General features: G+C 40.8%; 1 protein-coding gene across 1 annotated transcript in view; it reads left to right on the top strand.

The window, feature by feature from the left end:
• The first annotated feature begins 421 nt into the window (after positions 1 to 421).
• The window catches only part of tsc22d2 (TSC22 domain family 2), a 32,539-nt gene continuing 18,277 nt past the window's right edge, over positions 422 to 14,683 (top strand). The window contains exon 1 of the mRNA XM_084416804.1: positions 422 to 2,479. Within this exon, the coding sequence (XP_084272930.1) occupies positions 1,005 to 2,479 (1,475 nt within the window). The 5' untranslated portion in view covers positions 422 to 1,004. The remainder of the gene's footprint in view (positions 2,480 to 14,683) is intronic.

A 14,683-nucleotide genomic window follows, 5' to 3' on the forward strand; every position in this document is an offset into this window, starting at 1 on the left:
ATATAATACAATACAATACAATACAATATAATATAATATAATATAATATAATATAATATTTGCAGTGCAGATTTTAATCACTGTACACAGGCGAACATAATTTATTATATTATATTATATTATATTATATTATATTATATATTATATTGCAGCAGTGCTGGTTTAAATCACTGTACAAAGGAGAAAAAGCAATTAAATGAATTAGTTGTTAAAATAATAAGATTATCAGACACTTTATCTAAGAAAAAGTGTAATAAAAGGGTTTGGGATGTGTGGAAAAAGTATTTATGGCGGCTGATTCCCCCTGACATTTATTTTGACAAGAAAACAAGAATATTGCGTAGCGATCGGTATTCCCGACGCACTTACGTACGCCTGTGCGCAGTCCACCCATAGTCCCGCGCGTGCGCTACGTAGCGTTAGCCATCTTGTGTACAGCAGCAGAGAGAGAGCAGCCGTTAGCTCGACAGACACACAAACACACCCAGTCTACCCTCCACAGACTGTATCAACGCCAGAAGCGGATGGTAAACATGTGTTATCATGTGTCAAGATGTATATTCAGTGTGTTTCGTGGAGGATATGTGCTTTTGAAGACGGGGGAGTGTTGATAACTGAAGGCGCCTCAGAGTCGAGTGTGTCCAGCGACTGGAGTTTCATTCGCGCGAGCGGCCTGAGGGAAACTCTCACACCCGGACATGGCCTTCATTTAGGCCTCGGATAACTCGGAGACGGGCTTGGAGGGATTAAACACACCTGGAATTAAGCTGTCATTGTGTTTGGAGCTTCGTGAGTTTCAATTTAACGGATTAAAAGTACTAAAAATGCGGCGATGAGGACGCACGCGCGCTGACGGGAGCTCGGAGGGAAGCTTGAGTTAGCGCGTGACGCTAACTGAAAATTACATGACATTTTCATATAAGAGGAGTTACTACGTTTAACTTGGAGCTGTACGCTTTAGTCTAACCAGTCGAGGTCGAAGTGACACACTTCACGCGCTCAAAATGTCTAAAATGCCGTCGAAAAAGAAGAGCTGTTTCCAGATCACGAGCGTAACGCAGGCGCAGGTGGCGGCGAACAGCATCACGGACGACACCGAGAGTTTGGACGACCCGGACGAGTCCAGAACTGAAGACATGTCCTCCTCTGAGATGTACGACATGTCCAAAGGTGGCGATTTCGAGCCGGAGGCGTGTGACGCTAGTTTGACGGACGAACCGCTACATAATGACGCTGAAACCGCGAGCGCGCAAGATGGTGCCGTGTTACCTGGCTCTCGTAACACAAGTGCGGTTCACGTAAACCCAAATGTCCGTGCAGTCAGTGGGACAGCAGGCCAAATGAGCCCATCCCAGACTTCATCTTCAGTTGCATCTAACAGCGCATCCCAGGCATCATCAACATCAGTTAGCAGTTCTGCCACAGTAAGTGGTTGCAGTTCCCGTTTCAGGGTCATCAAATTGGATCATGGTACAGGTGAACCCTTTAAACGAGGTAGGTGGACTTGCACTGAGTTTTATGAGCGGGATACGGATGCTTCCTCGTCTGCTCGGACTGCGGATAACGCTAAACAACACGCCGGCACCGTGGACCACAGCGCGGACCGAGACGGCCTAGGAGGTTCGGTGGCGGCGTATAATGCGCTTTCGACCCTCACAGAACCGCATACGGACAGTGGCTACGTATCTTCACTATCTAACCCTCCTGTGGAGCTTCAAAAGCAAACTTTTGGGATATTGCAGCAGGGATTAGGGCATGTAGCCCAGAACCTTTTCGGTGAGGCCCATGCTAAATCTCCCAGCATGCCTTCTACAGCTCAACCACAGCCATTTTACCCTGGTAAACAGGCACAGAAACCTGGCCAGATGCTTCAGACTGTTATCCCGTCTAATCAGGCTGACTATAGGTTACAGAATCAGCCTCTTGGCTCTTCAGTGGCCCAGGGTCCATCACCGGTCCTGACTCCCGCCACGGGAAGCACTCATGTGCTGGGATTAGTTCCTCAGCCGGTGGATGTTCAGGGGCTTTTACCCCAGTCCAACATCAGCGCTGTATCAGCCACATCTGCGGCTTCACAGGCACCAGTGCCGCTCGTTCAGCCAGCAGTAACTCATGCTGTGGTCCCTGGTGTGCAAAATGTGCCTGTTGTTCTGCCCAGTGCCTCTAATACCCCCCAGAGCATGCCAAAACAGCCCCCGGTCCCTGTTGTACCGCCCCAGCAGAACCAGCCTCAGGGAGTCCCGAGCGGTTCGGCAGCGGGACTGGGGGCTCAGACGAACCCCTCTATCTTTAGCCAGCTTCCCGGTGGCGTCGGCCCGGCCGGTGAGAACCAGAGGAGGACAGAGCTGCTGCTCCAGAGCTCGGTTCTCCTGGGAAGAAATGCCATCAGACCCCTGAATCCCGAGGGATTGCAGCTTCCCACGCCTGCTGTCAACAGCCTGTTTGGAATAGCTATTCACATTGATGGGGATGAGGACAGGTAAACCTTTATGCTTCATGTTGCTCAAGTTTTATTGACAATAGTTGCAAAAGAAAATTCTAAATTGTCCAAGTAAACCACGTTTTATTGCAGCTCTTGCAGGTGTTACATTATTTACTTTTAGTTAAGTATTTACTTTGGAATAACTTTTGAAAGCATGTTACCTTGAAAACATGTCCGGTTGTAGGAGTTAATTTTGTCCTAGGTGGAGTTTGTTTGTGTGTGTGTGTGTGTGTTTTGGTAGCACTTTACAATAAGGTTCAGTAGTTAACATTAGTTAACTTCCTTAGTTAACATGAACTAAGAATGAACAATACTTCTACAGCATTTATTAATATTAGTTAATATTAAGTAGCCTATAACATTTACTAATACATTAATAAAATCAAAGGTTGTATTTGTTAACATTAGTTAATGCACTATGAACTAGCATGAACAAACAATGACCAGCTGGATTTTTATTAACTAATATTAACAAAGATTAATAAATACTGTAACAAATGTATTGCTCAATGTTAGTTCACGTTAGTTAATACATTAATGAACCTTGTAAAGTGTTTTTTTTTTTTTTTATGCACATTTTGGATGTCGCTTATTAACTTTACTCACCTGACCCAATTAAAATCAGCAGCTCATTTACATTGCATTGACATCCAAAAAGGCTTCCAGGACAGGTTTGGGAAGCGCTGCTCGTATTTACAAACTCAAATCATGTTACACCAGACGTTTTGAGCTAAATACCATAAGCCTATTTTAGCTAGATATTGTAGTGAAGTAATCCTGATCACCTTGGTTCAGGTGTGTTTGTCTTTTCTTTCTTCTGCTTAACACAAAAGAAAATATTATAGGAACTATTTTGTCTGTACAATGAAAGTCAGTTGAGTTCAAAACAATGCCGGTTTCAGTGGCTTTTAATCTTCATTTGTTTCACAGAATAGAAATGACGAAAACATTGTGAGACTTTGTGAAGGGGAATTGAAAATTCAACTTGACTAGCTGGTTTAAACGTTCTTTGCATGAATAGCTCAGAGGAAACACCTAGCATCAACTGTTTGCTTTGCACTTAGTTTTCCGTCCAGCAAACCACTTTACACTTGCTTATACAGGGCTGCCTGTGGTTACAGTCACCTTTTCATTGGTAAAACATTTGGAAAGTATTAGTTTCTGACTCAAGCGACCTTGTGAAAGAAAAAAAAAAATTCACATCAAATTTCCCCAATGCACTGTCCACTTATGGACAGTTGTGTTGATACCCTGCTATTAAAAACGGTACAAACCGGTCTAAATAATAAGAGCCGCATGAGAAAATAAAGAGCGGGACGTGTTTGATGTTTAAACCGGTTATTGTGCTCAATAAGCCCTGAAAAAGAGCTCAAAGCGCTATGGGCTCAGGCCTGGAGCGCACGCAGAAAGCTGCCTTTGAGACAGTATGTGATCATGAATTCGGTTCTCTTTCAATTATTATTGTGCTTGAATGGTCAAAAATATGTTAAAATACGCGTCCTGGCGAGTATCCACGCAAACACAGTCGGGTATGTCCATAAACATAAATGGTGAAGTTCTAATGTAATCAGGTGTGTTCTAATGTATTGGATCCTTGCGTCAGGTCTTAAAGAGACGGCAGCCTAATTAACCTGCTGCCTTCTGTGTTCATATCAACTAACCTGTGCAGAATTGTGAATGGTTTGCGAATGTGATTGATATTATGATTATGATACAATGAAATTTAAGTTGTCATATTATTCAATTACTTGTACTGTATTTTTAGTTTTTTGCTGTGGTATTGATTCAGTATTGGTAATCGCGCTATTTTTGTCGGGTATCTTATCGAAGTCGTAATTTTGATATCGTGGCAACAATACTGTCCAGTTCCTAAAGATTTGTTTTCAGTGCCACTGTTTCCTCCTCATACGCTTGCCAGCAGAAGTTGAGCTGTTTTTTTCAGTCTGATTAGGTGATGTGTTAGCATGTGTTTCCTATCTTGTGATGTGCAGAAGCTGCGACCCAGTCTATGCACAAGCACAGATAAGGCCTTCAAATGTGTAACATCTGCATGATGTTATGCTACTAATGGATGTTGTTTACTGTCAGCGGTTGGTAGGAATCCAGGAGAAATCTGTACATTCTGTGCTGATGCTGCGCAACACGCCGTCCCCATTTCTGACAGGCTTTTGAGGACTATTCAGAGGTCGACCTGTAACATACTTCGGTTTAGGTCAAATTGTACACATTTTCTTTGCATAAGGCCATTTAATATTTCCATTATTGTTTGATTTTAATGACAATTAAAGTAGAATGAAAATTTCCTGATAATTTACTTACCCCAACGTCATACAAGATATTCATGTCTTTCTTTCTTCAGTCAAAAAGAAATGAAGGTTTTTGATGAATATGTTTCAGGATTTTTCTCCATATAGTGGACTTCAATGGGGTCCAACTGGCTGAAGGTCCAAAATGCAGCTTCAAAGGGCTCCACACGATCCCAGCCGAGGAATGAGGGTTTTACCTAGACAAATCATCGTTCATTTTCTAAAGAATTAAACATTTATATACTTTTTTTAACCACAAATGTTCGCCTTGCACTTGCTGTGATGCGCCACACATTACGTAAACACATTGAAAGGTCAAGCGGGACGTAGGTGGAAGTACCGACCTAGTGTTTACAAAGCGAACGTGCAAAAGCATTTTTGTAAATGACCGATGGTTTGGCTAGATAAGACTCTTATTCCTCGGCTGGGATCGTGTAGAGCCTTTGAAGCTGCACTAAAACTGACATTTGGACCTTCAACCTGTTGATAATCGTTGATAACCGTTGATAATCATTGAAGTCCACTATATGGAGAAAAATCCTGGAATGTTTTCCTCAACAACCTTGATTTCTTTTCGACTGAAGAAAGAAAGACATGAACATCTTGGATGACGTTGGAGTGAGTAAATGATCAGAATTTTAATTCTGAAGTGAACTACTACTCCTTTAATTTAAACCATTTATCTAAATTTTAAAAGGTAGATTTCTTAAGTGCTGTTCTCATTTTAATATGTGTTGTACTTTATGCTGATTTTAATCAAACTAAATTAATACTACTACTATAATGCAGTACTATTGGCTTTTATTTTGGATTGCGTTGACTTTAACTTTTGTGCAGCTCAGATTAGGGAACAAAGATGCAGAAAGAGCTGCAGGAACTGTGTGTTATTTTGAGAATGCTCGGAAATATTGCAAAGTGGGCGGCAAATAAATTCGAGGTTTAAGGAAAGACAGTAAAGCTTAAGTGTAAGTTTTCAAAACGCCTGTGTACCATTATTGATGGAAGTTCATATGCTTTTCCTCTTTATTTGGTTAAATGCACACACACACACACACACACACACACACACACACACACACACACACACACACACACACACACACACACACTCAAATGGGCAGTGTATTCCCCAGGATTTCTGGAAACTACCTTTTTACTTGGTATTTTGGAGGATGTGTGTAAAGCTTAATTTTAGGTCTGCTATTAAAAGGGGGATTTGGTCCAACTAATCTGTTCTCTTGCCTTTTAGACCGAGAAACACCAGCGTTTCACTAGTTAATCTTTTTTTTTAAGGATACCGAAGATCATTGCATCAACTGATGAAGATGCGAGATGTCACGGTTTTCTTGCATATCCTCCTCCGCTAAACACCCAGGAAATGGCCCTTGATAATTTTGACTTTCACTCATCACTTTCTGTTCCCCTATTAACAGCATAAGAAAAAGGAAGTGACCTTTTAACAGATATGAAGATATGAATCATTTTATTGACTTCTTTAAATGGTTGAAGCAACGGTGAGGATTTGCTCCAGGGTTCAGAATAGCTCAACTTTGAATAAGTTTGAACAGCTAGTACAGACTTTTGTCTCTCTCACTTAAAAGAAAGTTTATCGTTCTTTTAATCCTGTGTGGTTGTAGATTTTATCTTCCAAGGGTTGTGCAACTACACTTACCTGACTCATTAGTGCCGTCATTATCTATCAGTTTGTTGATTTTTGAAGAATGAGTGTGGTTTGGCGTATTTCCATGCTCTTGTGCTGTGCACCTGTTTGAGAAATGGCAGTAGCCATTATTAGTTATTAGTTTATTTGTTCATTTGAAACGCAGGTGTGGTGCTGATGTCTTATTCCTCGTGGTAATGTCGAGGTGAGTCAGCCCCGTCGCCGGCTCTCTGACAGTCATGGGTTTGTTGGTATATATACTATGCCATTATGCCTCCGTGTTTTGGAAGGTGTGCTCTTGCACATTGACCTCACAGCTGAGACGGTAACTGACTCATAAAGGCTTCCAAAGATTCGCTGCCTTATGCGAAACATTTTGAAATGTAAATTTACACACATTTAGACTAGGGGTGGAACGGTACACAGAAGTCACGGTTCGGTTCATGCCTCGGTTCAGACATCACGGTTCGGTACGAGTTCGGTACAATGGAGGGAAAAGCAAAACAAAAATGCAGAAGGCTTGTGCGTGTCTCAGGCTGGACCACCAAAGGAAAATAAAGTACTTAAGCCTTGCATTTTTTAAATAAGTTTTATTAATAAAGTAAAGGCATAGAACCAGTTTATTTGTAGTGCACTAACAATAGTTTTATGTAATTAGTTTATTAATTAAATTAATAAAAAGACCTTGAGATATGTTTGGTAATTGTACCTGAATGAATTGAAAATTAATTTGCTACATTTCAGATCAGTATATTTGTTTTCCTTAAAATTTTAATTAACAGTAACAGTTTGAATGATGTCCACATAAAATGACGGAGTATGTTTTTGTTTCCACTGTTCGATCGCGCCTGCGCCACATACACACACACACACACACACACACAAATATAAGTATTTACTTTTTTTTATTTTTTTATTGCGATTCGATATTGCAATATATTGAACATTTTTTAACACTAGACCATCGGGAAAAGTTAAATCATACACTTATGCAGACTGTACATGATATGAGATGAGTCATATTTACAAAAACAAATCATCACATCTTTCTGACTTTATTTCAGAAGCATCATACACTACTACATTCTCTTGAATAAATGATTCAATAACGAATAGATTTTTTAACAGTCACTTGTCGCCACTTAGTGGCGAAACAATGTAATCGATAAATGTGTTATTTGAAGCACCAAGCTTCTATCAAAAGCTGATTCTGATGGCTATCGTAGACATCAGTGTTCATATTTGAACTTTTATCCCAGTACTTCTATGATAATTTGAACTATTGCATCGCCGAAATAATGATACTATGAGGTTGAAAAGACTGTTTGTGAAGCGGTTTCATGACGACTCTCTCCGGGTCAGCGCCAACACAGCTTTGAATGATATGATTTTGTCAAAGTTTAATAGACAGACGAATTGAGAGATCACGTGGGTGTTTGAATCGAGATCACAGTCTTTTAAAGATGAATCGTGCAGCTCTATTGTCTTATCTCTCTCTCAGTATATGAGTAGCGCGAGGGCTTTTCAGTGCTTTCAGTCTCACGTCTCTTCCATGCGTCCACTTGGGATATTACGACACTCAACACTCAGCCAGCAGCCATATCACCCTGTAGCCCAAGACTGGTTGCCCACTGAAGCTAAGCAGGGCTGAGCCTGGTCAGTACCTGGATGGGAGACCTCCTGGGAAAAACCAGGTTGCTGCTGGAAGAGGTGTTAGTGAGGCCAGCAGGGGGTGCTCACCCTGTGGTCTGTGTGGGACCTAACGCCCCAGTGTAGTGATCGGGACACTATACTGTCAAAAAGAGCACCGTCCTTCGGATGAGACGTTAAACCGAGGTCCTGACTCTCTGTGGTCATTAAAAATCCCAGGATGTCCTTCGAAAAAGAGTAGGGGTGTAACCCCGGCATCCTGGCCAAATTTGCCCCTTGGCCTCTGTCCATCATGGCCTCCTAATCATCCCCATATACTGATTGGCTTCATCACTGTCTCCTCTCCACCAGTAAGCTGGTGTGTGGTGGGCGTTCTGGCGCAATATGGCTGCCGTTGCATCATCCAAGTGGATGCTGCACATTGGTGGTGGTTGAGGAGATTCCCCCTTCCTTGTAAAGCGCTTTGAGTGCAGAGAAAAGCGCTATATAAATGTAACGAATTATTATTATTATTATTATCATAGATAGCGACACATTTCATCCTCTGTTTGAACGAAAGTGGCTAACTTCTGTCAACCTCATCTACAAACAAGGACATTTTAGGGTGGCGCTGCGGGCCGACAGTGGGGAAACGGCTTGATTTTGGGCTCGGTGCTCAAGATCCGAGGACATTAACCCGCCCAGCATGTTGTTAGCCCTGGCTCGCACTGGCCCGACAAAGGAAAAGCGTCAATTGGGATCTGCAAGTTCTCTCAATGAACTGGAGTATATTTAGTTTCTTATGACATTTACAGTTCTAGTAATTGACATGGGTGATACATGGAAAAAAACTTGAATATCCGGACGTTACTCTGTGATTTTCCAAGTATAAGGAAGTGTTGTTACTGATAAAATGAATTTAAACGTATCATTAACAACACTTCCTCTGGTTGTTTCTTCGTCCCTTTATTTGTTTCAAGCTAATTTAGGTTGTGAGGGGTTATATTATCTATGGCTCCCTGTTATGGACACTTTTATTTTAATATCAGTTGATTAGCTGGCATCCTGAAAAATAAATCAGAGTATTTGTTTTAACCCCACTTCCTTGAATTAACTTTGAGATGTTTCTATAGATTTATTGTCTTTAGCGCTATAGAGTTATTACTCCTCTGTGTGCAGAAACCTGTTTCTCTCTAATCCTCTGTCAGCTTCACTTTCCTCAGGCCAATTCCACCCGTCATTCGTCATCTTTTGATGGAAACATCAAAGAATATTTCCATGAGCGTTTTGTGCACCATTTGAGTGAATTTCACTAATAATCCGTTTAGGGTTTATAGTTTCCTGGTGTTTCTTCATTTGTGTCTGTTTTGGGGCTAATTTACGCGACTCTTTCCAGCACACATGGAAACTTTGCCAATTTCAACAGAATTTGAGCACAAATCCATGAAGTCCTTTTTTTTTTTTTTGCTTTTTTTTTTGTGCTTTTCTTCTATAATTTTTTAGTGCCTCAATTTACAAGCTGTGGCACATAACTTTTCGATTTGGTTTGATATTGGTTATTGATAACAATTTGCACGCTAATCATTTGCAAAATGCCTCCTCCTCCATTTGCACGTTCATATTAATCATTACATTTAGCCTAAATTGCTCTAAATTGGCTAAATCACTTTCATGTATCAATTAGATTGTAGCATTCTCAGCCCCATTTAACATAATTAAGTAAATCCACAGGTTCTTCCTCAAAATTAGCTCCACAATGTGAAGTTTGCCTAAGTTTTGCCTGTCTTGGCCTATCAATGATGTGCAAGGTGTGTTTTTTTTTTATTGAAAGGTAATGTATTAATTATGAGGTATGATGTTGTTCACCCTTATTTCTTAACCCAGTTTAGTAAACCCTGCAAAACAAACTTTTCTGAACCTTTTTTGTTCCCAAAAACAAATTATAGTTTCTATCTTGACTTTATTGACTTAGGGACCGCTATACGACAGCTTTTTTTGTAACTATAAATGTTGAATTATTAAGTATTGTATTCTAGACCAAAAGTTTGGTGCTAGACCATATTTAAACAGATTTGTTTTATGGATGCTTTAGATTTGATAATTTTCAATACGTCTTGGACTTTTATACCAGTGAAGCCTGATTAAAAAAAAAAAAATCAATAATCAAGGATTCAAGACATTGCCGGTCACAGGATAATGGTCACTTTGTAACATTCAGTGTGTTGCATGATCGACCAAAGTAAATCGAATTAATCTCCTTTTAGTTAGGCTGTATAAACTTGGCCGTTAATCAATGCGATCATTTGTTTTCGGGATCCATGTCTCTCACTCGAAGGCTGTTTCTGTTTGGCATATTCATGCTGAACTGAAACCTTCAGGGCTTTTTCTGGTGACACCGACGCCAGTGCTGTTTTTCACTCTGAGATATGAATGGCCATTCACTTCAACTTTGTCTCGAAAGCCCCTGAGGCATCCAAGCACTTTTAAAAAGCAAATTCGTTTTGATCTTTCCCCTCCAAACCTTTGACATTTATACTTTACCTTATTCATATTTCTCTCTCTCTCTCTCTTTCTTTCTTTTCTTTTTTTATCTGCAAGGAACCCCTCCACTGCTTTCTATCAAGCCTTTCCAATCGGCAGGTCAAAGGCCATCAGTGATGGGTATGATCGCTGTGTGTGTATCACATTGCACTCTTGGCAGCTGTGAGTGTGCATGGAGTGAGCATGGCATTTCTTGAAGTGGTTTCAGGCTCAAGTGTCAAAGGGCCGTGACGCACCAAGCGTGGTCAGCCGTCGATGAGCATCTGTTGGGCTAGTTTTTGCGGTGTGTTCCACACGTCCACCCTAATCGACTCGGCTCATGTCAGCGGGAGTTCACCCGGTTCAGCATGTTGAATCACCGTTGGTGAGAGAGATCGCTCTGATTGGCTGTTCAGTTTAGCAAATTAGTTGCTAGTGCGCTAGTGTTGTAAAAAGAATCGACTTCGGTACCAAGTCGGTACTGACATTTAAAAAATGTGACTATACCAGCATTTCTCAAGCATTTTGAGCGCTGTTGAACGGATTCTTAAACACCTCTGATTGGCCATTGTGTTGATGCGCTCAACATATGTCTGTGATTGGCCATTGCGTTTACCCGCTCAACATATGTCTCTGATTGGCCGTTGTGTTCACATGCTCAACACATGTCTGTGATTGGCCATTGCGTTCACCCGCTCAACATATGTCTCTGATTGGCTGCTGTGTTCACATGCTCAACATATGTCTCTGATTGGCCGTTGTGTTCACCCGCTCAACATATGTCTCTGATTGGCCGTTGTGGTCACCCGCTCAACATATGTCTCTGATTGGCCGTTGTGTTCACATGCTCAACACATGTCTCTGATTGGCCGTTGTGTTCACCCGCTCAACACATATGTCTGTGATTGGCCGTTGCGTTCACCCGCTCAACATATGTCTCTGATTGGCCGTTGTTCACATGCTCAACACATGTCTCTGATTGGCCGTTGTGTTCACCCGCTCAACACATGTCTGTGATTGGCCATTGCATTCACCCGCTCAACACATGTCTGTGATTGGCCATTACATTCACCCGCTCAACATATGTCTGTGATTGGCCAGTGTGTTCACCCGCTCAACATGTCTCTGATTGGCTACAATGATCAGTGCTTCAAAAACATGTTGTCTTTGACGCTCTTCACCGAGCGCTTACACAGATACACACGGGAACGTTTGAAAGCGCCGTCTATAAGCGGATCCGTCCATCAGTGGATATATTAGGGATCCGCTGATAGACGCCTGCTTTGAAAACGTTAACCATTGTAGCCAATCACAGACATATGTTGAGCGCATGAACACAATGGCCAACCAGGTGTTTAAGAATCCGTTCAACAGCGCTCAAAATGCTTGAGGGAAATGCTGGTATCGTCTCATTTTCTAAATTTCTGTAAAAGTCTGTACTTTTGACAACACTTTAGTGCGCGGGAATAAAAAGCGAAATTGAGCAAAGACAAGACAGCACGTACAGCAGGAGGTTTTAATTTTACATCATCTTACCAGAGCATTCCAGGGCCTGAATATTTTCATGACTGAATACCTCATGAGTTGTTTGTATTGTGATCAGCATGATTGTTATTCAAAATGCTAAGCTAGCACAGCTTTGTTTACGGTTTGTATATCTGCATCCTAGTTTCGGTTTCCCTATTTGAATGACGAATATAGACTATTGAAACCTGCTGATATAGACGTTATTTCCTTAACCACACATGCGAGTTGACAGCAGTAGCGAACCATGACTCCTGAACCTTGGCCCTCTTATCCCCTTCCCTCAACGAGGAAAAAGTAAACTCAGCCTTAACTAAACTAAGTTACCCTTGACAAGAAATGCAACAAGCAAACAGCACAGTTAGTGTCAAGTCATCTTCATTTATATAGCGCTTTTAACAATGTAGATTGTTCCAAAGCGTCTTTACAGAGATACAAGTGTGAGAGTTACCACCAAACTAAAGCAAAATGTGATAAAATGCAAATCCTCATTACACATGCGTCTATTTCAGTGGAATATGGTGATAACTGGCCGGGTTGCAAAATGTATGACACGCAAAACCAACAAAATGTAGGGCCCTATAATTTCCGCGATCACGGAATCGCGGACGGAATCGCGGAATTGGCAAATTAACGCGGAATCTACTGTCAACGCGAAATTAATAAATACAGTAACAAATGTATTGCTCGTGGTTCATGTTAGTTAGCCTAATACATTCACTAATGTAAACAAACCAAACCACATTTAACGCCTCTTAAAATGAGAATTTTGTTTGTTACCTCAATAAATTTAGGGTCATTCCTATTTTATTTGTGTACATTTTACTCATTAACATTAAAAACAATATTTTTACGACTAAAATAACAGTAAAGGGTAAAAAAAAAACTGAATTCCCAAAAATTAAAACGGAAAAAACGGAATTTGCAAAAATTAAAACGGAAAAAACGGAATTTGGGAAAAAATAAAACGGAATTTGGGAAAAAATAAAACGGATTTTATAGGGCCCTAAAAATGAAATGTAAGCCGTCATATCATGACAAATTAGCGACAGTCACTTCCAAATTATAACCGCGATCGTGGCATGTTTGAACCCACCAAGCAATGTTGATAAATAATCCCATCAATGGACTGGAACAGCAGCCGATTAAATGTAACAGACCGTAATAAACTTGTGGTTTGTTTGGGGAAAATGTAGCTATTATGCAGAATTACAGCAATTGTGCGTAACGAGTTGGTAAATTTACAGATTGACCAGTAATTCTGCAAAATGACTGTTTTCTCAAATAAAGCGTAACATAAAACGGCCAACAATTCCAGCAGTAAAGCTTTAGCCTCTTGGTGTTGATGCTGCCATCCGGGTGGATCGCTTGTAATCTCTGCGGATGAAATGCTTTAAAAAGCTTTGTAGGGGTGTAACGGTACACGTATTTGTATTGAACCGTTCGGTACGAGGCTTTCGGTTCGGTGTTCGGTATGCATTTTCAAACCGAACGGTTCGTTGGACCGTTTTTCCCTGCCGACTAAGATTTCGTTATTTCAAATGTAGGTGGGTCGCGCGTGGTAAGCGTGCTCATAATGTAAAAGACGCCGGCGCGACCACAACATTGCCCAACGTCAAATGGCAAATGTAATGTAAGTGGAACGAAACTGAGCTACTCGTTATTGTGTGGTTGACGGACCGTTTATCAGTTTGGACAAAAGCAGCGCAACCCGATCTTGATCAAGCGACACTGTTACTTACTGCACAGCGTTAAGAGATCCAGTAAAGAAATCATTTGAATTCGCCACTTAAGTAATAACATTGCTGCGAGATCTAGTGAGAAACATTCACATTTCTCCGTTATTAACGGATCAAACAGCGCTGACGTGGAAGCCAGGAAGAAACATTGTGCCATGAATGAACTATCCAGTGTCCACAGATCTGCAACATAAACCATGGATTTACTGTAGTAACACTAACTGCAACCATGGAAGTTTGGCAGGAATAGTAGGCTATAATGCTTTCAAGTAACATTACGTTGGTTTTATTTTGACGTTATGAATAAAATTGCTGCCCTCAAATGTTAATCTGAACTAAAAATAGACCTTTGTTTATAACTACTACAATATTAGGCTACATTTCATTTTTTTCCAAGGAGCTGTTTTGTTTTATATGCTCATAAGAAGAGTCTATTATAGCTCCATCATTGCTCAAAGTAAAAAATATATATATCATACTTTATTATGTTAGTTTTAATAAAAAAAATAAAAAAAAATCTCTGGCATTTCTTTCTTTTTGCTGTATCGAAAACGTACCGAACCGCGACACAAGTGTATCGTATTGAACCGAACCGTGAATTTTGTGAACCGTTACACCCCTAAAGCTTTGGCTTTCTGCACCAAATTAAGCTCTTCATTATAAGTTGATCTTGAAAGCAGTGTGGATAATAAATTGGCAACAATGTCCAATAATGTTACTTGCGTTTTCCGTAGTGAACAGCGCTAGCTATTTTCTCGCGCGTCTTTCATTTAACCCTTCACACTCCGACACAAACTGAATAGGCGGATCTGAAGGGTTTATT

This window comes from Rutilus rutilus, assembly GCF_951802725.1.
Source record: "Rutilus rutilus genome assembly, chromosome: 8".
Classification (NCBI taxonomy): Eukaryota; Metazoa; Chordata; class Actinopteri; order Cypriniformes; family Leuciscidae; genus Rutilus; species Rutilus rutilus.